The sequence below is a fragment of the Peromyscus californicus genome, unplaced genomic scaffold (assembly GCF_007827085.1).
Source record: "Peromyscus californicus insignis strain IS unplaced genomic scaffold, ASM782708v3 Scaffold_6__1_contigs__length_162567912, whole genome shotgun sequence".
NCBI classification, from domain to species: domain Eukaryota; kingdom Metazoa; phylum Chordata; class Mammalia; order Rodentia; family Cricetidae; genus Peromyscus; species Peromyscus californicus.
In genome coordinates, this window is record NW_026294584.1 from 16,423,169 (window position 1) to 16,450,330 (window position 27,162).

Below are 27,162 nucleotides of genomic sequence, written 5' to 3' on the forward strand. Positions count from 1 at the left end.
GCCTTCGGGTGTGCACTCAATTCTGCAGGTCCTTGTTTGACTTAGCGTGTTCATTTTCTTGGTGGCAGTGTTGGTGGTAGTGAAAGACAATGTTGGCATTTAACTGCCCATTTGTCTTGAGCTAGAGGAAATGTAAGATCTAGGAGAAACGATGTCTTGTTTTGCTCATTTCCTGTGTTCTGAGCATCAGAGCCATCTGTGGAAAGTGAGGTGGAGCTGACGATAAAGAAATGTTCAGAGTTTGTCTGATAACTTTTTCTTACTGTAACTCAGGCTCCAGTGTGTGTTTTTGTTACTGTGGTGTTGGTGCCTGTCATGGAACTATTTGAATGAACTTGGGGTGTATAGCTCATAACAACATGGAATCATTTCCTCTGTCTATATCTAGAACGTTTTATCACCCCAAGAGGAAGTTCTGTGCAGTCAGTCCACACCCCCACTCTGCACGGGCTGGAAATGTCCCTCTTCTTTCTGCCTTCACTGATCACCCTAGGAACCTCTTACCCTTTAGACTCATTTTGGCATAATTTCTATGGTTGAAGTAAAGTAGTTGCTTAAGTATTTCATAGCACTTGGAAAACAAGTCAGGATGTGTTTTAACAATAGACCATTTACATATCTAAACTCAAATGACACTTAACATAATTTCAAAAGCAATTGCCTTTGTAAAACATACTTGATACATTATGTAGTTATTTAATACGACATTTAGTGTTAAACTAAGAATGCAGGGAATAATTTTATTTTATCGACACTAATATAAGGTAGTAGCCATTTACATAAGACAAATGCTAATAAGAAAAAGAAGCTTTTAAAAGAAAACATGAGGTACTGTGGTTAAGATAATACAGCACTAACATAAACAGATGAACATGAAAGAATCGGACTCTGGTGTATTTTAGACCTTAGCATAGTGTAAAGGAGTAATTATTCAAATTATTGGAGAATGATTGATAACAGTTAGTGAATAACACATACCTAGCATCATAGTTTGTCATCTTGGAACAAACAAATCAAGAACTGTGCAATGTTTGAAATTTAGTTATAGATCTATACATTTTAATTTATACACATGCAAACACATTCATGTTTAACTACAATAGTATGTTTTGAGAAAAGGTTAGGCAATTTTTGTTGTTATTTTTGCATGACCATCATGGAGTGTTCTTACGTAGACCTAGACAGATAACTTTCTATGACTGGACTATGTGGTGTGGCATATTGCTGCTAGGCTGCACACCTGTTACAGTATGTTACCATACTGAGCACTGCCGGTGATTATAACACAGTATGTGTGTATCTAAGTATACAACACAGAAAACTATAGCAAAAAAATAATATAAAAAATAATAAGTGATGTGCACCTGTGTAGAACACTTTCTGTAAATGAAGTTTGCCAGACTGAACTCTGTTCTACGTGAGTCAGTGAGTAAATGGGGGTGAGTGTGAAGGCTGGTGGTATGATAGTCCACAGTTGTGGACTCACAATACTCTGCACTTAGACTGCACTAATAGAGAGTGAGTGTGAAGGCTGGTGGTGTGATAGTCCACTGTTGTGGACTCACAATACTCTGTACTTAGGCTGCACTAATGGAGAGTGAGTGTGAAGGCTGGTGGTGTGATAGTCCACTGTTGTGGACTCACAATACTCTGTACTTAGGCTGCACTAATTTATAAGAACTAGTTTTCATTTATCAAGAGTAAGTTTTCTTAGCTTATTATAGCTTTCATACTTTAAATTTTTAACTTTTAAAACTTTTAGAATTATAGTAATAGTTAGCTTAAGACATAAGACATCTCCTTACCTTCCAAGCTTTTTTCCTGTTATTTTGTTTGTAATAAAAGTCCCACGTATCCTCGTCTGGCACTGAAATCAGTAGCCTAGAATGACTTTAAACTACTGACTCTCTTCTTACATCTCTCTGCGAATGTAACAGGCATGTGCCCACTGTGCCTGGATTATGCAGTATTGGGAATTGAACCCAAGGCTTTGTGCAATCCAGATAAGCACTGTACCAACTGAACTGTATCCTCAACTAAGAGCTTTTGTCTATTTTGCCTATTTAAAAACATATGTGTTTGGGTAGGGGCATGTGCTGTACACCTTTAATCCCAGCATTCAAGAGGCAGAGGCATGTGGATCTCTGTGAGTTCAAGGCCAGCCTAGTCTACAGAGTGAGTTCCAGGACAACCTAGCCCTGTAGAGAGAAACTTTCTTAATAAGCAAACAAGCATACATACATTTTTGTTTAGGGTATGTGTGGGGAAGGGGTGGAGCACGCTTATGAAGTCCAGCAATGTTCCTCAAGTACCATCTGCCTTTTTTTTTTTTTTTTTTAGATGTAGTTTCTCTCTGGCCTGGAACTCGTCAACTAGGCTTGACTGACCAACCATTTAGCCCCAGGAATCTGCCTGTCTCCGCCTCCCTAGTGAAGGGTTTGCAATTTGGGGCCACCACACCCACACCCAGCTTTTCTTATGTGGGTTCTGGGAATCATTCCCTCAGCCCTAAAAGTCGTTTCATCTTGTTTTGTTGCTTTTCAAGTGTTTCTTTTATGAATTAAGACATGAACATTAACACGGGGCTATACAGGGGCAGGACCATCAATATGACTATCTTCAGCACCACACCCTGTCCCACTGCACAGTCTTGAGAGGCCATAACATTCAAGGCGCTGTAACCTATGATCACAATGCCTGGAATATTTCTTTCTTAATTAGGGTTTCTGTTACTGTGTTGAAATACTGCGACCAAAAGCAACTTGGAAGGAAAAGATTTATTTCATTTTGTACTTCTAGGTAACAGTCCACCAATGAGGAAAGTCAGGGGGGAACTCAGGCAGGGCAGGAGCTGATGCAGAGGCCGTGGAGGAGTACTGCTTACTGGTTTGCTGCTCAAGCCTTGTTCAGCCTGCTTTCTTAAATATCCCAGGACCACCCTCACAGAGGTGGCCACATGCTGGAGCCTCCCACATCAGTTCATCACAGGCTTTCCCACGGGCCAGTCTGGTGGTGTCATTTCCCCCAGTGAGTCTCCATCTTCCCAAATGACTCTAGCTTGTGTCAGTTTATATAAAACTAGCCAGTGCAATTCCCTAGAGATCTGCGTGGATGGACACACAAGCAAGACTGCGGAAGCGGGGCATAAGGGAGGGAGGACTCCACAGTAACCATTGAAAGCACGCCATAGTAAATACATAAACTAATAACACCGTTATTACTACTATTGTTACTGTTACTGCCATCGTCCAGTATTCTGCACCTTATGTAATATATGTGCAGTGTTTTATGAACCGTTAGCACAGTTGGTTTGTGTGCACAGGGTCGTCACAGGTATATGAGTGACAGATACATTGCACTATGGTGTTACATTGCAGCACTGCCAGGTCATAGGAATGTTTCACCTCTACTATAAGTTGACAAGACCACCACTGTATACGTGTGCACAGTCCACTCTTGACCAAATCACCATTATTCATATAGGACTCTGTGTGTATGTGTATATGGGACAACCTGACTTACCTTAAAAAAGCATCTCTAGACTGATAAAGAACGAGTGTCCCCCAACTAAAATCGGCACCAACTAAGATAAGTGAAATTTGTGAAACAGTGTTTGGGCAATAGTATGAAAGCCTGGTAACAGCTAGTACTGAGAAGCGTCGAGAGGACGAGGCATTCTTCCTCACTGCTGGTGGGAGTGGAAAGTAATGCTTCAGTTTCTACTAAAATGTAAGGCATGAGCCCCACATGCCACACAGCCTTATGCAATATGTCTAACAAATGAAATTGCCCTATATAAAGGTAGGTGTCCAGTGGGCCCAATGAAGCATCATGTGTAATGGGCAACTACCTCAGACTTCAACAGATAGGTTGTGGCTCTTTATCCTCTGGAGGGCTACACAGGTTTGAAACAATTATGTGTATATTTTCTTCATTGAAAACTACCCATTTGGTGTGACCAAAATGCCAAACATGTTTGAAGTATTTAGTGCACATCCTATTTTAAAAGTTAGAAACACACACACACACACACACACACACACACACACACGAGAGAGAGAGAGAGAGAGAGAGAGAGAGAGAGAGAGAGAGAGAGAGAGAGAGAGAGAGAGAGAGAGGTGGAAAGGGACATAATCAAATCTAACAATGGTTATATTATCAGGAGTGAAAAAAGAGGGAGTAGTTGAAATTACTAAAATGAATTCTATATCCATTGTTTAACTTGGTATAATTTTTAATTGAAAAAAATGTCATAATTGATTGTGCATGAATGTCCACACCATTGGACACAGCGGTCTGGCTTTGACCATGCGTGAGTACCATGTATCCTAAGATTGGAGACTCAGCATTACTACATTTGGTCAAAGATACTGGCATAGAACCATCAGCAAGTTTCTCTTGTCCAGTGTGCTGATATTGTCTGTAAAGCTACATGTACGGTTCTGAAATTGTACCTTTTACTTCCTTTTTCACTTCAAGTCATTAATAATTAGTAAACAAACTAGATTGTGAAAGAAATAACAGTATTTCATTATTGTCAGCCTTCTGTTCATCCTGTTTCACTATTTTTAAACCACTTGATCTGAGGAGTATGGTCCTTCTAGGCTTATGTCTAGCTACAGTCAAATCAAACACTGTCTCCTGAACAAACTGGATTCCCTTGAGTGTGGTGGTACATGGCCATGGACTCTGAACTTGGGAGGCAGAGGGGGGAGGATTGCTGCCAGCTTGCTACATAGTGAGACTGTCCTTTAAAAACAAGTTATTTTCTTCAATAAACTTGTGATATATACATTTGATACAAAGATTGTTTATCATTTTTCTCTTTTATTTCAGAACGCTTTACCGTGTACAGCTCTAAAAGCCTCAGACAAGCATGGAATAAGTAAGTGTACACAGATGGTGCTCATTCTCTCTCTCTCTTTCTGTTTCTGTTTCTCTCTCTCTCTCTCTCTCTCTCTCTCTCTCTCTCTCTCTCTCTCTCTGCAATTCGCTGAGTGAGTTTGTCACAGCATGCTTTCATTCACTGATGTTGTACCCATCCATTAATTTAAACACAAATTAACCCTTACTGAGGGTTTAGACATGTTCATCTACCATGTTCAGACAGAGCCAGTGTGGGTTCAGGTTCTTAGAGCAATGTGACATTGTATGAGAATTGTGAATTCTAGAATCTGCTGTGGCCCTTCTTGTAACTAAGTTCTGGGAAGTATTTAGTATTAGCAGAATAATACAAAACACACGATAGTAATGGACTTCCTAACAAATGGCATGGATTGCTATTACTGAGTTAGATAAAATGGATGTTTCTTTTTTCTTTTTTTCCAATTTACCTACTTTTCCCCTCTAAACCACACTGGGGAGATAGGTAAATTTATCACTTGAAATATATGTATATATATACACACACACACTCTTTTTCATTTCTCTCATTCCATCTGATCTTACTGTATGAAGGTTGGTGTGGTGGTCTGAAAGGTTGCCACACTGTCCTGACACCTATCATGACCCACATACATGATAGTAACAAATAAATCAAATGGGTTTATTGGTTTGAAAAGTTGACAAGGAGAACTTGTGGAGTCTTCATTGCATTCCAGCCTGTTAGCAGAACACCATAAGTTGGAACACAGGCTGAGTCATCTCTTGTTAGCTTTGCCGTCACATTTCAAATACCACACTGCAGAAAACGTAACTGTGGCTCCTTTGATTAAGTCAGCTCTCATTCATTCCAACATGTTGTCTGTGGAGAATCTGGTGTGACAATCTTTGTACTGTTGTGACATTTTAATTTGGGGTATTGTTGGTTATGACAAGTAAGAAAACTTTTATATAAGAATGTTTCTCATCCATGCTGTCAGCAGACATGGCTGGCAGCTGATAGTGAGACACTCTTAGGATGAATATATTACATTCTCTAATAATTTGAAGGATTGAACCATTTTTAAAATTATGTATTTAGAAAAATAACTGATATGATTATTTTTTCCTTCTACAAGGCATTTCTTAAAAAGGAATGCATGTAGCTCTTTAAATTACTGGGATATGTTCATTGTACAAAGTGATGAATTTCATGATACTGTTCTTAAAATGTATCATGTACTGTGTACTTTATTCTGTTCATTATCCATGGATAAATAAAGCTCCAATGTATGTGTATACCACATTTTCTTTATCTCATCACATATTGATGGACACCAAGGTCCATGTCTTAAGCTGGCTGTTATGGGCCATGCCCTGCTAATCACAGCAGATCAAGCAACTGTGTAGTGGGCTGACTTAGATTCTGTTGTGTGTGTTCCTAAGAGCAGTAGAGCTGGGGCAGTAGAGCTGGATCAGTAGAGCTGGGTCAGTAGAGCTGGGTCAGTAGAGCTGGGTCATACCCTGGCTGTTCGCGCCATTTGAAGGATCAGTCAGTTCCCTGGGAGGCACACCCTCTGCACACTGCATTCTGAAGTTAGTCCTTTTGCAGGAAGATGGGTGGAACTGGGAACATCATACTAAGCAAAATACATTAAAGTCAGAGTGATAAATATGGCACGTTTTCTGTTATATACAGAATCTAGATTTTGTACACACACACACACACACACACACACACACACACACACTCACAAATAACATAAAAATAGAAATGTGACCATTCAGGAAGAAGAAAGTACTACCATATGGGTAAATAGGAGAGGATAATGTAGGTGTATAAGGTAAAGTACATGATATATTTTAATGAAAGTTCACAAAATCCAATCACATTATATAATGCATATATGCTAATAACTTTTTAAGTTGTAGATTTTTTTAATTTGTAACATAATTATTAAACTGAAGTAATTGGTGAAATATCTTGTACTCTAGTAATAGATTCAAAATAATTTCCAAGAATTCAAATTATTTGGTTAATATATGGTGGTAAGGTAATCCAAAAACAAAAACAAAAATAAGTTGCTGTTCAAAATTAAGTAACAGTATTAACAAAGTTAAGTTTCAAAATTAAGTTACAATACCTTTAAAGGTAGGCATTATCTAAGCCCTGGAAACTATGGGGGTTGTTAGCCTGCCAAAGAGAACAGGGATTTCTTGAGAAAGCTAACCTTTAGTCTAAATAGCTATCACAAGTAATCCAGCTCATGTGTGAACCACATCTCTAAGTTACACCAGTGAAAACTACCACTTCTGCCCTGCGTTACACCAGTGAAAACTACCACATCTGCTCTGGGTTACACCAGTGAAAACTACCACATCTGCCCTGCGTTACACCAGTTAAAACTACCACATCTGCCCTGGCTTTCACCAGTGAAAACTACCACATCTGCCCTGGGTTACACCAGTGAAAACTACCACATCTGCCCTGGGTTACACCAATGAAAAACTCACCTGATTTCACTTATATTAATAACCATGAGTATATTTTGGGGGGACTTTATTTCCAGACAGGGTCTCTCTATGTAACAGCTCCAGCTGTCCTGGATCTCGCTCTGTAGATCAGGCTGGCCTCTAGCTCACAGAGATCCTCCCCCCTCTGCCTCCGAGTGCCCCCATGCCCAGTTCCATGAACATAATTTTATCTTCTGCAGTTTTGTAATATTCTATAACAATAGAGCAGTGGTAGAGGAGGATGTCAAAAGATGCAGTAGATATCAAAACGGAAAAGCCTAACATAAAGAAAAATATTATCAGTTTGAAAATAAAAAATTATCATCACTAAAGAAAAGTAAGCCCTTTTCTTCCTTCATACTAAAAAATGCATGATCCAGGAAGCTCTTCCTGCATAAAGGGGATTTGGGGCTAAATGGAGACAAATCTGAATTTCATAAAATATGTCTTGTTTTTTACTGCCTTCAAAATAGTCCATTTTATTTCATTGGAATTATGAACACTCATTCTATTTCTCTTGTAAATCTCTCTATTTATAGTTGTCTGACATTGGCATGTATGTGCAATCCACCAAGAATTTCAGCCACTTAAAAGATCTTTTATTATTTTGGCTGGGGAAAAGGCCTTAGTGTATATTCTCCAGTAGAGAGAAGGGGGAGATTCCAAGAACACATTTGCTTGCTTTGGAACTTTTTAACAGCTGAACCATTTGGGAGGTTTGGAAGTTTTGAAATAAGAACTGAGGATAAACCACTAAGTCACAGAAGACACATCTGGAAAATCCAGCTCATGGTTGGTAAAACGAGGCCCACGCACATCAAATGGGGTCCGGCCAGGCTCGTCCCCGCCCTTCTCTGAGGCCGTTCCTGTGAGCAATCCATCTGCTCGTTAAGCACAACTGGATTTCTCCTAAGAATGCATATACTTGGTATTTTTAAATGTGCAGTAAATGCAAAGGCACTGATGAAGCCACCTTTGGGCATGAGAAGATAGAAAAGAAGCATCCTTGCTGTGCTCTATGTTCTAACACATCCACAAGCCCTAATTTGGAAAATTTAGAAATAACCCAATTTTGTGCACTTGAGCTTTGCTTAAATATGTTATCCAATTCCATGTTTAGCCTCCAGAGCGTATTTTAAAAATGACCTGCTTGTTGTACTCTATATGCATAAAGCATGAAATAGGAGGTAAAGTAATGTTGGAGGAACAGACTTTCACTTTGTGTATTTCTACTGTTTTTCTTGTCATCGTATCTGATGTGGATCATTAATACTTAGATGAACACCTTCTCACGAAACAGAAACATTCCACTCTTCTATGTTCAAAGTTGATTTAAAATTACCTGATAAGAAAATACAGTATAAAGTAGGTTAGAGATTTACATTTCTTCGCCAGCATAGAAACATGATGAAGTTAAGAACACTGTTGATACACTAGGGGGAGCAGTTGAGTCAAGCAGATCTTAAAGTCGTCCACTTGCCCATTTTGTTCACTGTTGATGATTTTTGTTATAATTCTATTTACTTCAAAGTAGCAGTTTTAATTTATTTAGTGCCTGGAGACTTCCTTTCATAATATTTTCAAAGAAATTATTCCCTGCATCATTGATTGGCTTTGGGGAGGGGGGTTGCTTATTGGGGTGATCAGCTCTAAACCAGACATTTTGGAATCCCATCCTCTTAATTTGAGGACGAGCTGCGATTGCCAGCTGCCGATCTCTGTGGATTTGGTTACATCAATAGAAGGATATGTGGAGTGTAGTTCCTCACCACATTCTGTTCCCTTGAAAATGTCAATCTTCAGCACATGAGCAGGCAGGTCTCTTGTTTGGCCTTGGACACACACATGTGATATGGTTTCAAGGCCCAGAAGGCTCCCCTGGTTGCTCAAAGGCAGGTTAGAGCGGTTTCTGGGGACGTTTGTTTTCATACTAATGAATCATTAGTTCAGTTCCTCAAAGCCTTGTGTGGGTGTTTGTTAGGCAGATCCAGTCAGCCCCTTGACACCTTGGAGTTTGCAGATGGGGAGTCCAGAAAAGAAAGGAAGGAGGGCCGAAAAGAAGGATGCTGTGTGGGTCCTGGCAGGTGTCCTAGAACCTCATAAAAGGTAGAATTAAGGTACATGGAAACACACAGTTGGGGCAGTTTCCAAAGAGAAATAGCTAACGGATTTGCCAATTACTGATCAGTAATGGCAATATAAAAACAGGATGGGTAGAGGCGAGTGATCCATGCAATTGAAAAATCACAGCTTAGAATGTATGCCCCGGTGAGTTTTGTGAAAGGACCGTCAGTCCAGTAGTCAGATGGACTTAGGAATAACCCGGTTCTATGTATTCTTAGCACATCTTTGGGTAAAAAGATCTCTTCCAAAACTGATGTCCTTCTCAGTCTGGGCTTCATACAGCAGACGGAGCAGGGTAGAGTGCTGGGGTACACAGTCTGCCAGCTCATGCCTTCTTTGTACCATTACTGGGGAGTGTCCTGTGGTGGGAGGAAGGTTGGACTTAGAACAGCTAAGCTCAGAGGTTAACAGCTCTGCCAACCACCCACTTACTTCCTGCAGATGAAATTCCTTACCTACTCCACAAGTCCTCGCTGCCCTAAGGGACTTACCCCATCGCTCTGTGTCATAGCCAGATTTCTCGTCTGTCTCTTTTTTGGAGGTAGCAAAGATCCGTTGACATTAACTGCTCCTGTGGTGGCCCAGGACAGGCCCCATGCTGTCCGCTCTCTGCCAGGTGGCAGGTTTTGTTCCTCTGACAGACAGGAAGAGCCATCTCCCCTCTTGCTAATTGGCAGTACGTGCCAGGCTTGGGAGTTGGCAGTAGTCATTGTTTTTCATCCTTTGGATTATATGTTGGCCTCTTCATCCAAAAGTACACAGGCCTCTGGTGTGGCTAATGCCGTCCTTCTGCTGGGCAGCTCATTAAGGAGGAAAACACAGCAGCAGTTTCTGAAGCAGCCCGGAGCTCCCAGGGGCAGGTGGGCTGCCAGGAGAGGCCTTTCTTGAACTGTGCCCCGAGCAGATTCCAGCAGGGCAGTTCTGCTTCCGCCAGCACGAAGCGGGTATTTGTGTTTTGTAACCACTGGTTCAAGGGACTATGGATGTATCTATAAATGTTATCTCACACTTCTGTGGGGAAGAAATCTGGATATAACCAGCTTGTTTCTTTGCTTGGAGTCACAGAAGGCAAAAATCACAAATGAACGGGTTTGGGCTCCCACCTAGAGGATCTTGTGGAAAATTTTCTTTCAGGCTCCTTCAGGACATTAGCAGCTAAGTTCCTTGTGGGTAGAGAGCTAAGGCCTCCATCTTTCCTGTTATCAGATGGGAGCCTCAAACAGCTCTTTAAGACTTCCTGCCTGCTTCATCCCACTGCCGCCTCCTCCCGATCAGCTTCAGGTCTCACTCACTTTGCCTTCTGCTACATCTCTCTTCTGGCTCCAGTGGGGAGAAAGTCCTCTGCTTTGAAATGTTTCTATTATTAGGTTGAGACCACCTAGGAAACCCAGGTTTATCTCTCTGAGGTAAGGTGGGTGACTTTGGTCACAGTGGCAAGGTCTGTCTACTGTGGTAAGAAGCCTATTGACAACCTAGAGGATATTACTAATAAAGAGGACATCTTGGGAAGCCATTCTGTTTACATGGAGGTAAAGGATTCCCTATGTAGTCACAAGCCCTGGGTAAAGCAGAGCAAACCCAGCCCTAGCCAGCTCAGACATAATCCACTTTGCCTGGTTCAGAGGAGATACGTTCAAAATTATGCATGAGGAAGGAATCACTGTCTGTTCTTAGCCGAGAGTTTTAAAAGAGATTATGCTCAGGAAGCCTGATAATAACTGAAAGTTTGACTTGACATTTCTAAACCTACTGTCGGAACCATTAGAATGTATGGGTTGGGAACTCAACTTCAATTTAATTTGAATTTACTTAATTGATATGTAAAGAGCCACATGTAGTTAGTGGCTACCATAGTGAACAACACAGCTGTAAATCTGTATGTGAATATTCATTTATTAAATGCATATCAGAGTTACACAAGCAAGATATTATATCTAAAAGACGTTGCATTTTGTACCTAAATGTCTGGAGATCTTTCTTTTTTTCTTTTTCTTTTCTCCTCCATCTTTCGCTTGTAAACACTCCAAGAAGACAGTAGCTCTGGCATGCCCAATGAGTGCTATAAATCTGCAGGGGAAAGAGAATCAAGAAGACATCCTTACCCACCTCTTCTCCCTTCAGGTGCCATGCTGTGCCATCCCCTCCTCCCTCACCCCCACCCAGAGGCCCTGCCTATTGCAAGTGCTGTTTTCCACTCTCCTCCTGTGCCCCCCACCCCCGTTGGGAACTGGTAGGGTTAGACACACAGCTCTCTACCCTTCTTGAACTCCCTGAAGAACTCACCTCTCCGCTGCTATTCTGATTCCCTTGATCTCCTTTCACTCTGCTCAGAAAATATGGCAGAAGCCAGCTTCCTGCTCACCACATAGGAAATGCTATGAAAGAGGGCTCCATTTTCCAAATAAACCCCCTAAATCAAGTGCCAGGTTCCTCTCACTGTGCCGTCTGGATGCATGTATTCATATGTCAGCTTTCAAATGCCGAGAATTACCACTTTTTATAATGGCACACATAAACAGAAATGCGGTAGTTTTTTTAATTACTTTATTTAGAAGCTCCTATAATTTGATTCCTTTCCTCAATACTTATTGGCATACTTTTCTGTTGATTAAGAAGTGTTTATGAATTTAGTGAATTTTCTATCTCAAAATGATTATGAATATGGAAAAAGATGATTTTAAACAGCAGTATTATCTTCTGTAATCACTGGCACCCACACACCCCTTTTTGCCCTAGTTGGCTGTGATGAAACATGGTGGCCCCCCCATTGGGGGACTTTCTCTGGCAGTTCTATAGGGTTCATCTCCCACTTACAGTGAGGATACAGCTACTAGACTGTTCGTGCTGATACAGGTGTCTAGCATCATTGTGTGCGTGGTGGTCCTACTCACCTGAGAGTATACCGTCAACAACTGTTATTAATACGAACCAAGAGGAAGCAGAAAAGAGGAACGGAAGGCTATGTATCCAAGTTTTGGCACAAATGGCAAGAAAATGCCTGGAACCAAGATCACCCTTGGTCTCCTCCATCCTCTACGAGCCTTGTGACGTTCAGGAGGCTCACTGGCCTCTCTGAAGTCTGCTGCTGCAGGTTTGAGTATAAATTACCCAATACCTTAACATCCTTAGTCCCTTGCACACCCTTGTTACCTCCCATTATGCCTTTCAGCACTCCCTGTCCGCCCTACCAGTCAGTTTAATTTAGTTCCAAATAAGCAATTTTCCTTGAACATAAAGGCTACTTTTATACAGGTCCCCGGGCAGCTAGAATGTCCTTCCACCTTCCCAGGGGCACGTGCTGAGCTGCCGGAGCACCATTTTGTTTTTCTTGTAAATACTTGCAGGGAACAAGATTCTATCTCCCCCAACAATTCTTTCCTAAGAGTGATATGTTAACAAATAGCATTGTACATAATTAATGAAAAACTGTGATTTATCCCAAATCTTGAAACACATCTTCTAAACAGTGTTCCCAATTAGACTGAAAGAGACACACATACAAATCACTGTTACCAAGTTCAAATGCCTAGTAGACTTTTTCTATGGTCCCCTGAATACACAAAGAGATGGGTGACCTCAAGTCAGATGTAAAGGTCCTGGGTGTCCTCACGTGATCTGTTATTTCAGTCTTGAAACTGAAAATAATTGTCTTTGTTTCAAATGTTTAAAATGCAGAGAGTAGGTGACTTGGATCTTACAACACATAGAATAATGGCTGGGAGTATGGCTCTGCTGCCTTTGTCATCACTGGAGAGGCAAGCAGACGGGATTCCCAAGGCAACTGGCCTTTCTCATCAGACACTGAGCCAAGTCCATACCCTTAGGCACCAATCCTGTTCTTGGTTTCTTATATCCACCATGCTAATGACTTTATTGGTAGATTCTGTGTCTTTACCACCACCAACAACAAAATACCTTATACACATATATTGCTTTCCAGTTCATTCTGTTTTGTTTTGCTTAGGAGCATCTATATATAATTTCAGCATTTGGAGGATGTCAGAACAATTTACTTGGGGTGTACAATTGATGTCTCGGTGTGTGTGTGTGTGTGTGTGTGTGTGTGTGTGTGTGTGTGTGTGTGTGTGTGTTCTTACTCATTCTGCAAACAGCATGTACGTGAAAAAGGAGTGTAATGGGGAGAGATTGGTGCCTGGCCCTCCCCTCGCTGCATCGCGGCTTATCTTTGTCTGTCTGCATATGAAATCTTTGCCAGTCCTCAGCTGCATTTAATCCCTGAAGACTTGATATACAAACATCATGCCAAACAGAGAACTTCCCTTAAATTATTCAAATCTCCCCATAAGTGATTTCCCACTCTTCCTGAAGTGAAAAACATTTGATCATAAATTCAATTAAATCAGCCATCATCTTTGTGATGTTTGTCCAGATAAATCCTTTAGTGGCTAAACTAATAACTACACCAGCTGTGGGGCGTGGGGAGGGAGGGAGAGGGGGAGGGTAGGAGGAAGAGGGAGAGATGGAGGGGGGGGGGGAGAGAGAGAGAGAGAGAGAGAGAGAGAGAGAGAGAGAGAGAGAGAGAGAGAGCGAGCACATGTATATGGCATGGCTGTTGGAGAAGGATCAATTTAAGGTAGAGGAAGGACTGATCTCCTTTCTTAGGCCAGATTTTCATCACCTTTTGCATATGGGCTTAAAAGCTGAGACACTGAAGGGTGAGGTTATGTTTGTTGCTTTAGATTAATTTGTTTTATGTCCCCATTTAGAGCTGAATTTTAGATCAAAACAGACATTGATACTTTGGAGATGTTAGTACCCACTGTAAAACCATATCAACCACCCTTCCTCTTTTTTCTTGCACCCCATCCTTCCTATTTAAAACAATGGCAGGAATGGCCGTCAACATGCTTACAAGTCTTCTTAAGAAAAAGTCCATGGGACTGTAGCGCTGCTTATGACTTCTCTTACATATGTCAGCTGAAGATGTGAGTTTTTTTTTTTAAGCTTTACAGTCTATGTTGATTGCTTCTCATCTTGTTCCTAAAAGCCTGAAGACATGCAGATACAACCACTCCACCCCCTTTTTTCCATCTTACCTTTACAAATGAGTCCAATTAATTTGGCTCCTGCTGAACCTTATGTGTGTTCATATGGCCTGCAGAGGGCAGCATGTTCTGAGGAAACAAAGCAAAACCATACCAAACACCACAGGGCGACTACTGAATTATCTATGTAAAATAAGAGGGAAATAGCTTTTTTTTCTCTACCAAAATGGTTAAAATTTCTCCAGTATAGAATCCAGGTGACCACCTGCTTAGATTGTCTGCCTTTATTTCCCTAACCCAGCTCTACTGTTCATCTAAAGAGCCCAGGTGTGACAGAGCAGGAACCACCCAGTTCCTTTGAGGAAATTTGGAAATTTCTAGAAGTTGCATCAAGTATTTAAAAAAACTAGAGTGGTCCTGTCTAGTGGGTCCTTATACCCTGATGAAAACACTGTGTATCTCCACATCATGTGGTAGCCACGAGCCACATATAACTATTAGGTAGTTTAAAATGTGACTGGGGTCATTGATCTGAGTGTTTTGTGAGATTTAATTGTTGTTAATTTCAATATTTATGAGTAGTGAGAGTGGTTACTACATTGGATGGTAGACCACAACATAACTTCTGATCAGCTCATAGTAAATGTTTAGAATATATTCGGTGGTGGATTAAGTTTTTCAGCAAGAAAACTACTACCCAGGTTTTTATTTTCCTACTTACTAATATCTCACATAGCTGCAGACTTAAATCCAAATCCCTGACTCTGCCCCAGGATTTAGTTTCTCTCAGAACATCTGAGAGATTTTCATATTTCAAATTCTTCAATTTTGTTGAATATTGAATGTATTTCTCTTGGGTACCTGGAATGGAGTTTCAGAGCGTGGACCCTAACCACACTGACTCTGGGGGTGCTGACTGATTTGCAATCTAAGCTTCATCACCTATTTGTGTCTAGGCTTCCAAAGATAAAACAGAACTTAGAGAATGTGGTAAAATGTGCATAGATGCTTGACATACATTAGCATATTTTATAAGTTGGTTGTGTGTTTATTATGAAACAGCTATTTACAGTGACTATACATAAGGCCTGCTTGTGTATGATTCTGATAGAATTTCAATATTCTCTTGGAAATTTTCTTGCGAGTTCCCGAGTAATCAGATAACATTTTCTTCCATCACATTTTCAAACGCTCCCACACCTTTACAGAAGAGCTGAAAGTGCATTTCTTCAGGTGCCTCCCTTGTGCTGACACTGTGGGCCTTAAGACTTGGATAGACCTTTGGAGCTATGGTGGATGGCATGCCACCGTCTCCTGCCTCGGTAAAAGATGGGCTTCCCTTCAAACATTGTCTCAGCCTATTCTGTGCTCCCCATCTAACCACCCTTTGTAGGTCCTGTACCCTCAGTTTCTCAGTCTGCTCCATGAGAGGACTGCAGGCTTGGCTGGTAGCAAGATTCTGCTTCAGTAAATCTGTGTAGCCCCTTACACAAGCCGTGGCTGAGTGAGGAGGGGAACGATGGGACCCCTGTTTTTCTGGAATAATGGCCTGTCAGGCTGGCCTTCCCTGTGCAGAGCCAGACAGCTACCGTCTGAAGGTTGGTAGGCTTTCTGTTCAGAACGAAGGTCATCTGCAGAAACATCATTCTGTGAAAGTCTCTATGATGTAACAACCACTTCTGTGTTGGGAACAGCATTTTGTAAGCTCTAGTACTTTAGGAACTTGATATTAATGGTGCAGTCAGCTGACGGTTCATAAAGTGAGACCTGAATAGACAAAGATTTGAAATCGGCAGGACAGAAGGTACCAATTCTTGGTGCTTCTCCATAGGGTGGGATTAGAACAGACTCTATAGATATGTTGCCAAAACGGACACCTTAAATTACAGCCTTGTCTTGGTTTTTATTGTTCTGGGAGTGCTTGTAAAATAAATAAATAAATAAATAAATAAATAAATAAATAAATAAATAAATAAATAAATAAATAAATAATAAGATAAGATAAGATAAAGACATTTCTATACAAAATCTTTAGCTCCATTTCTTTTTTGATTGTTTGAGAATTTCACACATGCACATAATGTGTTTTGACAAAATCTGTGCTCCATTCCCTGCCCTTTAGTGTCTCCCAGTCTCCCTACCACTTTTCTCCCCAATTTTATATAATATTTTATGGATACAGTTATTTCTATTTCAACCCTCTTAATTTTGTTTTTAGTTTTATAACACATGTTTGTTTAGTGTGTGTGTTTGTGTGTGTGTGTGTGTGTGTGTGTGTGTGTGCGTGCGTGCACGCACACACATGCTAGGGCATACGTGCAGAGGTCAGAAAATAACTTGTAAGGATTAATTTTCTTGGAACATCTGAGTCCTAGGGATGGAACTCAGGTCACCAGGTTTGGTGGCCAGCATCTTTATCTGCTGATCCATCTTTCTAGCCCTCTGCTTTATTTTGTTTTTTTTTTCCATATTAATTGTAAATTGTCCAGTGAGTTGGCTCCTGTCAAATTACTTCTAGGGAAGTATTATGATTTGAGTAAAATGCTACAGCCCTAAAATACTCTTCTTATATTGTTAGAGGAGCCAACTGAATTTTGTGCATCTGTAAGTATAGTGGAGAGCAGCAGTCCCATAGTGTTGAGATCCATGGCGGCCTTGGGCTGTGGTGGGAGTGGCTTGGGCCTCACGCAGCTATACCTCACAGCACAAACTTTGTCTGAGCACCTCACTTAATTCTGGAAACAACTTTCCAGTGTTTTCCTCATAGACACATCTAAGCCCCTTTTACAAATTTTATTTTTCTGTCTTCAATTATTTTATAGCCCCAAGAACAGATTTCTAATAGATTTCTCATTTGCTGTCTTAGATATGGCAGAACTGAGGCATATAAGACCCTTACTGAGGCTTCAGAATATAAAACGGTATACATGATATAACAGTGGCCAAGATATAACATTTGACTGAAGTGACTTTTAAGCAATTGAACATTTTTAGACTTACCTGGCATGTACAGGGAGCTGGTTTTCCCAGGGTGAGGCTTCGGATGTGCTGACCCCTGCAAGTTCCCCAAGTGCACAAAGCTCGACTGCATAATTTGTGGTAGTGAGGGACTGAATGGCATTTTCCTGGGGGGGGGGGGGGGGGGCGGGGAGATGAACTTTGTGTGTTTTCTGTGCTTTCTACTGAACTACAGCTTTATTAGCTCCACTGCCAGAACTACAACCCTTCTCAAAACCTCCAATTCTGCGGAGGTGGTGGAGAACTAGGCCCATTTAATTCCTGTGTGTGGCCCTGGGGAATGGTAAATGACGCAAAAAACAGTAAGGAAGTGAATTGGAGGCCATGGTTATGTTACAGCACATTTAATTAATTATAGTTATCACTACCTGCATGTGGTTGGGAATATTTAGGAAGGTTCCTGCTCTTTTAGATGTGACCTTCTGGAACAGTAGTTGTCAACCTGTAAGTCGTGACCCCATGGGTTCCCATATCAGATGTCCTGCATACCAGATATTTACATTACAATTCATAACAGTAGCAAAATTATAGTTATGAAGTAGCAATGAAATAATTTTATGACTGAGAGTCACCACAACATGAGGAGCTGTATTAAAGGGTCGCAGCGTTAGGAAGGTTGAGAACCACTGCTCTAGAGTAACACACAGTAATAAAATAAGGTGAGTTCGGAGGGGGATTGGTACACAGTCAAGCGGACAGGCAGTGGAATTAGAAGGACGCACACTGACAGACTGCCGTGAGAAGGCACTGGTAGCAGAGCCTAGCACATAAGGAACTCAGTAACTACGAATTGAAGAAGAGAGATGGCCATAGAGTTAAGGCGGTAGGAGAGGGGGATGGTGGTCAGTGAAAAGAGGGCCAGGTAGGGAATGGCCTCAAGGGTAGTCATTTGGGATTTTAGCTTACTCACCAGGAGGTCTTGGAAGTTGTGTTTTGTCTCAGTAATTTTCCTCCTTGAGTGTTTCTCTTAAGGAAATAAGTAAGTGAAGACTGGTGGCCCAAGACTCTCCTGAGCATTTTGTAGATTAGTGTTTTTAAAAAGACTTGGATCTGGACCAGTGAGATTGCTCATCGTGGAAAGATATCAGCTCCCAAGCCCCATCCTGAGCCCACATGGTGGAAGGAGACAACTGACGCTTGAAAGTTGTTTGTTCACCCCATACCCACCCCATCAGATAAATAAGTGAAATATAATAAACAGTTTTAAAGACATCACACTAGCTTGACCAAGATTAAGAGGATAGGGATATAGGTTTAATATGCCATAACTTATGAGCCCAATTGAATATTATAAAGCATTGCTAGGATAATATGTATAAAAACACAAAAGCAATTTCTCTTTAGGTTTCCAAAAATGACCAAAATAAGAAAGTGCATGCACATTACCATAATAACTGTTATAATGTCTTTGGGCTATCACTAAAATGTTATTTACAGTGAACAAAGTTTTGTCATGATGGTAGAATTCTGAGGGATTTAGTTTATGACTTGTAAAAATTATTTTTATTTTTGTCATTTGTAAGTACAGTATCTTTTTTTTTAACTAGTATAGAGGTTTTGTTCAGGTGGATGTAATGGTTTGGGAAATAACTATTAGAGTGGTTGATTGATACTGTAATTTTAGTACTGCAGTTTTGGACATTTACACATGGTCCAAATGGCAATTTTAGGAGCTATGTGTACACACACACACACACACACACACACACACACACACACACACACACACACAGAGAGAGAGAGAGAGAGAGAGAGAGAGAGAGAGAGAGGCACACACACACAGAGGCACATACATAGAGGGAGACACAGACAGACAGACAGACAATATATCTGGCCACATATCTTGGACAATTATCAAGGAGGTCAGTAGCCTCCATGGTGGCTCTCAGTGACCCCATGGATTTCCTGATCTCCTCACCTGCCATAGTTGGTCCCGCATCATACCACATCACCAAGGGTTGGTCTTGGTGGCCAATAGTGTGCACTGGAAGTTGACTGAATACTAATTCCAAGCTTAGGCCATAAAGGATTTTATCTCCCATGGACTCTGGCTCATCTCTCTCTCTCTCTGTGCTCAGTGGCTCTGGAGAAGCTGGCTGCCGCATCACATGGCCAGACCTGTAGGGAGGCCCTAATGGTGACAAAGGCCTTTGCCATGTAAAGGAGCTACATTGGAACTAGGACAGACAATCTTTCAGGTCATCAGCTTGACCACGGCCTTCTGAGAGACCGAGTCTGAGCCATCCAGATAAGCTGCTCCCAGATTTCCAACCCTCAGAGCCTATGTGACATAACATATGTTTGTTGTTGTGTGTGATGCAATGCCTTCAGCAAACACGGTGACATTGTGTAAAGGGTGGAGAGACTTGTCTTCTGAGTGAGCATACTATACTAACGTGCCTTTTGCCTTACGGGTTTCCAATCCCGCATCTTCCTTACTGTCTTGGGCCATGCGGTCTGTAAAGGGATAAAGATGAAGAGAGGGTTGTGCGAGTGTTAACTGCTGCCTGTTTTTCCTCCTTTTGTCATGCCCAAGAGTCACCAAAATTGATATCAATTTAGCATGCCCACTTTAGAGGACTGCGGCAAAGCATGCCTCCTGCAGGAGTCAGCCTGTGGACGGTGATTTCCTTTCACTCCATTTGGGTTAAGCCTGTAAAAGGCATTAAGTGAAAAATCTGATATATTTGTTAGGGCATTTATTGTACTACTGAGTTATACTTTCTGTTCTCAGTGAACGGTTTATTGAGAACATAAACTTTGAAGAGGTTTTGTTGAGGATTAGAGTTTTTTTTTTTTCCCTTCTCTTTTGGTGAAATAATACCCCACAAAATGAGGCCTTTCAGGGGCTATTTTGAGCCCTGTTTACAGCGAAGGACATGCTGTTCCCTTCTGGTGAGGCAGGTTTCTGCCTACAGAAACTCCTCTGCAGGTGAGGTTTGTGACTTGCAGGGTTTCAGAAGTGGCTACCATTGCAGTGCACTCTTTACCTCAAGCAGATGCACCACTAAATCGCTCGGTTTCTGCAGAGCCTCTCACGATGGAAATGTTCACGCCAACCACGTGATCTGAGCTAAATATTTACAGCTGATCTACCCGAAACAGAAGCCATTTCTAAAGTTCAGTATGGATTGATTATTTTTCATAAATGAACATTTAGATTTGAATTCTCAGTTCTATCTTATTAAAAGTGCTTTAATCAGGTACTTTGAATTCATAGGAATTGGCTAATCTGGTGTAAATACCAAGAACAGCACATGGTTTCACATGCACTGGCAATGTATTTATTCCTTTAAGGGCTGGCGAGATAGGTGAAACAATAAGACATCTGAAATCGATGTAAGCAAGTTAAAGAGAAGAAAATGTCGATCTTTACAGCAAGTCTGTGAAGTGCGAGAAAGCTATTAATCCCGTATTGACTGTATCCAGACGATGGGAAGGTTGTGAGTCCCTTGACGTCCTTGAGGTAGCAGCAGAAGGCCATGTAGTTATGAAGGTCTAGTGTTTATGTTTCAGTATAGAGGTGGTAGATGACTAAAGAAACAGCATTGTCCAAATAGAGTGTCACCAAGTATATGAATCAAACTCGAGAGCAGGCCCCATACACATAGGAGTGGTTGGCTAATACAAAATAAACTATATTTTGTGTGTGTTTTTGTTTTCGTTTGGTAATTTTTTTCTTTGCTTTTTTAAAAGTTGTTTTCATTTGTTTTTTTTTTTTTTTTGAGAGAGAGAGAACATGAAATTGAGAGGGCAGGAAGATATGGAGGATCTAAGAGATATTGAGGGAGGGAACACAACGTGATCAAATGATCAAAATATACTGCATGGAAAAATTTTAATAACAAAAGGACTGGAAATTTGGAAAACAATTCTCTTGCATACACTTCTGTGGTTTTGAGTATCTTCTAAGTTTAGAATTTCCATCTAAGTATTCTACAAGTTTTAACTTTCTGATTATAGAGTTACTATCATATAAAATATATATTATTAAAGCATTTTTTTCTTTTGTGTCCTCCAGTCACAGGATTAAAAAAAAAAATCTTTCAGTGGCTTCTGCTGTTAACTACACTGTTAAAATACTTAACAAAAATTATAGAAGCACACTGGGCTGTGGTGGTGGCGCACACCTTTAATCCCAGCACTCCAGAGGCAAAGCCAGGCGGATCTCTGTGAGTTCGAGGCCAGCCTGGTCTACAGAGCAAGATCCAGGACAGGCACCAAAACTACACAGAGAAACCCTGTCTCAAACCCCACCCTCCAAAAAAGTAAAAGAAAATTATAGAAGCACATAGCTATTAGCCTTAAATCCAGGACCCTCTTTTAAACATTTCTTGAGACACAAGTATATTGTTTGAGAGGTTGGTATTGTCTTATGAAAGAAAAACATTAACACATGGTAAGCTCTATAAATTAATAGTATAACTTAAAATATATTATTTTGGCACTGTAGATGTAGAACTATACTTGAAGTGTATTTAAGTGTTTTGTATATTATTACCCTATATGTTATATACATATATGTAATATGTATCATATGTATGTAATATATATAAAATACACACTCTCTATAGACATATACATACAGTGTTATGTAAAACTTCACAACTCAAAGAAGGCATTTCCACTTGGATTAAAGATGGGGAGAGAAATTAAAATGGATTCCCTGCAAAATCAATGTAAGAAAATGGTAAACAAGTGACTATCCTAAGTGGATAGACTAGTGTGTAATCAACGTTCACGGTAGTTAAGTAAAATTAGTTTAAAACAAAAGGGCCCTTACTGAAAACAATGTAACAAAAATCTGTGTACCTCTGTGGGGTTTGTGAAATGTAACTGTGAGAATAGCTACATACTTGTTCTTGGGAAAGACTAGTTAGTATATTATGTCATAGGATAAGCGGGTTTTTATTCTGTAGTGAACTTAAGCATTTGAAGACCCTTCTTTTTCCAGGAAAAATTACCATTTAAAAATCAATACTCTAAAGTTTGGGATAAGGTTTAATAATTTCCTTTGTCCAGTTCACTGTTGAGCAATGTAGCATAGCTTTAGGAATGCTAGTGTGAGCATTTTAAAGTTTTGATTCATGCAGACCCCACTGAGAATCTTCAGCACTTTCTCTACATTTCCTCCAGGGAGAGTGTAAGGGCCTCTGTGTGCCACGTATGGGCTACATTTGGAGCCTGTGCCCAGCACTGTGGACTCACACACCTAGCTCTGGGGATTGTTCATCTTATCCGTGTTAAGACTAGATTCTTCCTGTTGTTAAACCAGACTCTGCCTATTATTAAATGTATGACAGTCGAGGTGTTCACATTAGAGAAAGAATATCTCTACAGCAACAGAAATAGAGTTAAAGGTAAAGAGAAATAAAGGGAAATATGTCTTTAAGAACTTAATATTAACTCAATAATCTCATTACTATCTGAGTGATGTACAGCTTGCTGAGTTCATATTTTAGCAGTAAATATTTTGCAAGGCATGCAGTAGACATAATGATATAAGAATCAAAAATCTGATGGCAACTCTATTTTATATGAATAAGCCCCTGTTTTAAGATATGTATATACATTTTTTACCCATCCGTCACCTTCCCTCATCCACTTGCAATTCTCAGTGAATCCCTTCTTCCCAACATGTCCCCTTACTATTTTCATGTCTTTTTAAAAATGTTGTTCTTGTTTTGTACACACTGAATTCGAGATTGCTCACGTGAGTAGGGTAGGGTGTATCCACAGAGCAGTGAGCACACCACTGAAAACCAGTGCTTCCCTTCCCCAGCAACCGTTAACTTCCAGTGGCTACTCTGGCTCAGGGAAGGCCTCAACGAAGAAAGAATGTTGGCGGGCCCCACCAGGTGGGTCTCCTGCAGGTAACAGCTCTAGGGAGTCCATGGATGTGATGGTCATGTCATGTCACTGCATTCCTCCCTGAATAGATCTGATCAGAATAACCCTTTGATCATCTGAATCAATACAATGATATTGGTAAAAACAGTTGCGAGACTCCAGATCTTCCTGGGATAACATTGCCATTATAGACACCTATAGTAAAGAGCATTAGTTTTTATAGGGACAAGCATTTGCAAGGAGATTGTCATTAGAATAAACGAGTGAGACGCAAACAATTTTCTGTGCACTAAAACCTGACTTACTTCTGGAAACTACTGTTAACAATGTTGCCTGTTTACCTGGAGGGGAGGAATCTTACTGTACCTTGCTATAAGTATAGCATCAGCAAAGGACGTGTGCTCTCTGTGCCGGACAGCCCTGTGTCTTTGCTATTAATTTGATTAGGATTGCCCCCTGTTCTACTGCAGAGCCTCCCGCCTTGGATTTACTGCACAGCCTGTATTTCCTGTGTATTAGTCTATTTTCTTCTAGGATTTGTCCCAGCATCACAGATTCCATCGAGTCATAGTTGATCAATCATCAAACCCTCTTTAGAAAATAAATTAACTTCAACTCAATTCCTAAAACTAAGGGCCTTTTCAAAAACCCAAAGGAGACTTGTGAGGATGGTTCCCTCCAACAGAAGCTCTGATGGGAAGTGGTACATGAATGCTTTGCTTCTGATGTGCAGACAAGATGGAGAGCTACATCCCACAGTTCTGTTTGGTGCTGAGAAGCACAGAAAGATTGGTCATTGTGGTTAGATCATGAGAGCAGTTTTAAGAGGTCAGGTATTTAACTCACTGGCTACTACCCATGTTGGCATCTTCCAAAGAGCCAGCGTGCACACTGTCAGTTGAGAGGATCCATGCCCTGTGACACTGCTTTGTGGATAGTACGCAGTATGTTCCTAGTGGGCATAAACCTCTTCACATTACTCCAGATAGTTATGCAATGTATGAACCAAACCATGGTAATTGTGCTTCAGACATAGGCTCATAGTTTATGGACTTCTATCCCAAAACTGTATGCAATGCAAGTGAAGAATATTCTAGAACTTTCTGTTCTGATCTATGTCATCTTAAGCTTTTGCGTGAAAATTAGTTCTTTATTGAATTCTGAAGTTAATAAATTATGCCTAATATAACTCACTATATCCAGCTTTCATGAGCAGAAGCATCCAGATATTCCAATGAAGATTAGTATATTACATGTATTAATTATATTAAAAATTACTAATTGATATTATATATTACAACATATATTTTCAAGTCAACTCTAGAGGACAAAATGGAACTTTCCTTCATCATTCTATAAGCAGATCTTTCATAAGTTTTGGAGGGAAGACCCTTTTGGAACCAGAGTGTAAGGCATAAACAAAAACACCCGTTTCTGCTTTATAAGATGACATTAAAAAAACAGGGACTGGACTAGGGGTTGGAGAGATAGCTCAGCAGTTAAGAGCACTGGCTGCTCTTCCAGAGGACCTGGGTTCAATTCCCAACACCCATATGGCAGCTCACCACTGTCTGTGACTCCAAGATCTAACACCCTCACACAGACATACATGCAAGCAAAACATCAATGCACATAAAATAAAAATAAATAAATTTTTTAAAAAGATAAAAATGATTCTTTGAAAAAACAAAAAAGCAAGCAAACAAACCAATAAACAGAGACTGATTTCAATCCCAGTTGGAAAAGAAAAAATAAGGTGTGAAATAACATTCCTCTGAGAATACATATTTTGAAGAGGTACTTAAAGAGCTAGGACTTGACCTTAGAGTTTTTGCTGTTGTTTAAAAATAAACGTTTATTTTTTAAGTTCTTCTTTCTAAGATTACAATGAAACCTTTGTAGGTATAACCTACATTGATATGCTCAGTCCTGACCAAACATTCAGTCATTTCTCTTGGGTAGTCTTCTTTAGGGTGATGGTGGATTCTGGATTTGTCCTGCTCCCTATTTTCAAGAAGGTGCAGTCCCGGCTAGCTTTGCAGCAGATGGGTGCAAGGGCCAATGGAGAGAAACAAAGGCACTGTTTGATCTGTTCCTGGGAGGCAAGGGGAGTTCTGTGGGTCACTCCGGCAGGCCAGCGCTAACCCCATTGCCTCTACTTTATAATCAAGCTCTTCTCAGATTCAAGGTTATGTGATGTTACAACTGGAGCATTGATAAATGTCTGTCCCACTTCTCAGTCTTGTTTCTGAGGCACAAAATTACCCCATGCAACAAAGAGAGAAAACGCTGCCTGTTCTTGATGGTCCAAGTCTAAGGCTGTTTTCACTTCCCAGGTTATCATCTTCTATGATTAGAAAATTTTGGGCCGGGCGGTGGTGGCGCACGCCTTTAATCCCAGCACTCGGGAGGCAGAGCCAGGTGGATCTCTGTGAGTTCGTGGCCAGCCTGGTCTCCAAAGCGAGTTCCAGGAAAGGCGCAAAGCTACACAGAGAAACCCTGTCTCGAAAAACCAAAAAGAAAAAAAAAAAAAAAGAAAATTCAAGGGGAGAGAGAGAGAGAGAGAGAAAGAGAGAGAGTGAGTTAAGAGGAATGCAGAGCATTCAGAATGACCTATATAGCAGCATAGCATGATTTTCAACGAACTTAAGACAATTTGTTTGAAAATTACTCACCATATAAGATTCTGTTCACACACACACACACACACACACACACACACAAACTCTAGATCTAATAATAATTATTTTTCATCCTTTTAACTTATGGTTTTTCAATTCCTAAGATTTTTTCCCCCAAAGAATTCCTACAAACAGCAGTGTCTCTTCCCCTTTTAGAAATATGAATATGTATTGGCCAGCAAAATGACAAGATGGGTAAAGGCTCTTGCTGCCAAGCTTGAGGACCTGAGTTTGATCCCTGGGACCCACAGGGTGGAAGGAGAGACCTAATTCCAGCAGGCTGTCTTTTGACCACCAAACATGTCCTAAGGGTATCTTGGTACCAAGTACCCAACCTCCTGTTCATCCATCCATCCATCCATCCATCCATCCATCCATCCATCAATGTTAAGAATGAACATTGCTCACATACTTCCTAGGTTTCTCTGATCCTTCATAAGCATAGAGTCTCACTGAGTACAGCCTCATTAGCCTGATAGATAGAATGGTCTCCATCAGCCAGAGGTAGATGGAGAGGTCAAGCACCACTAAGGAAATAAAATGCTGCATATAAGAACACACACACACACACACACACACACACACACACACACACACACACACACAAACTCCAGATCTAATAATAATTATTTTTCATCCTTTTAACTTATGGTTTTTCAATTCCTAAGATTTTTTCCCCCAAAGAATTCCTACAAACAGCAGTGTCTCTTCCCCTTTTAGAAATATGAATATGTATTGGCCAGCAAAATGACAAGATGAGTAAAGGCTCTTGCTGCCAAGCTTGAGGACCTGAGTTTGATCCCTGGGACCCACAGGGTGGAAGGAGAGACCTAATTCCAGCAGGCTGTCTTTTGACCACCAAACATGTCCTAAGGGTATCTTGGTACCAAGTACCCAACCTCCTGTTCATCCATCCATCCATCCATCCATCCATCCATCAATGTTAAGAATGAACATTGCTCACATACTTCCTAGGTTTCTCTGATCCTTCATAAGCATAGAGTCTCACTGAGTACAGCCTCATTAGCCTGATAGATAGAATGGTCTCCATCAGTCAGAGGTAGATGGAGAGGTCAAGCACCACTAAGGAAATAAAATGCTGCATGGTA

The 27,162-nt window shown here is 40.7% G+C and overlaps 1 protein-coding gene across 6 annotated transcripts in view; it reads left to right on the forward strand.

The window, feature by feature from the left end:
- Cdk14 (cyclin dependent kinase 14) overlaps nucleotides 1–27,162 on the forward strand; it is a 587,756-nt gene that overhangs the window by 459,959 nt on the left and 100,635 nt on the right. For all 6 annotated transcript variants that reach the window (XM_052720087.1, XM_052720086.1, XM_052720089.1 and 3 more), the window contains one exon: nucleotides 4,837–4,885. In XM_052720087.1, the coding sequence (XP_052576047.1) occupies nucleotides 4,837–4,885 (49 nt within the window). The remainder of the gene's footprint in view (nucleotides 1–4,836; nucleotides 4,886–27,162) is intronic.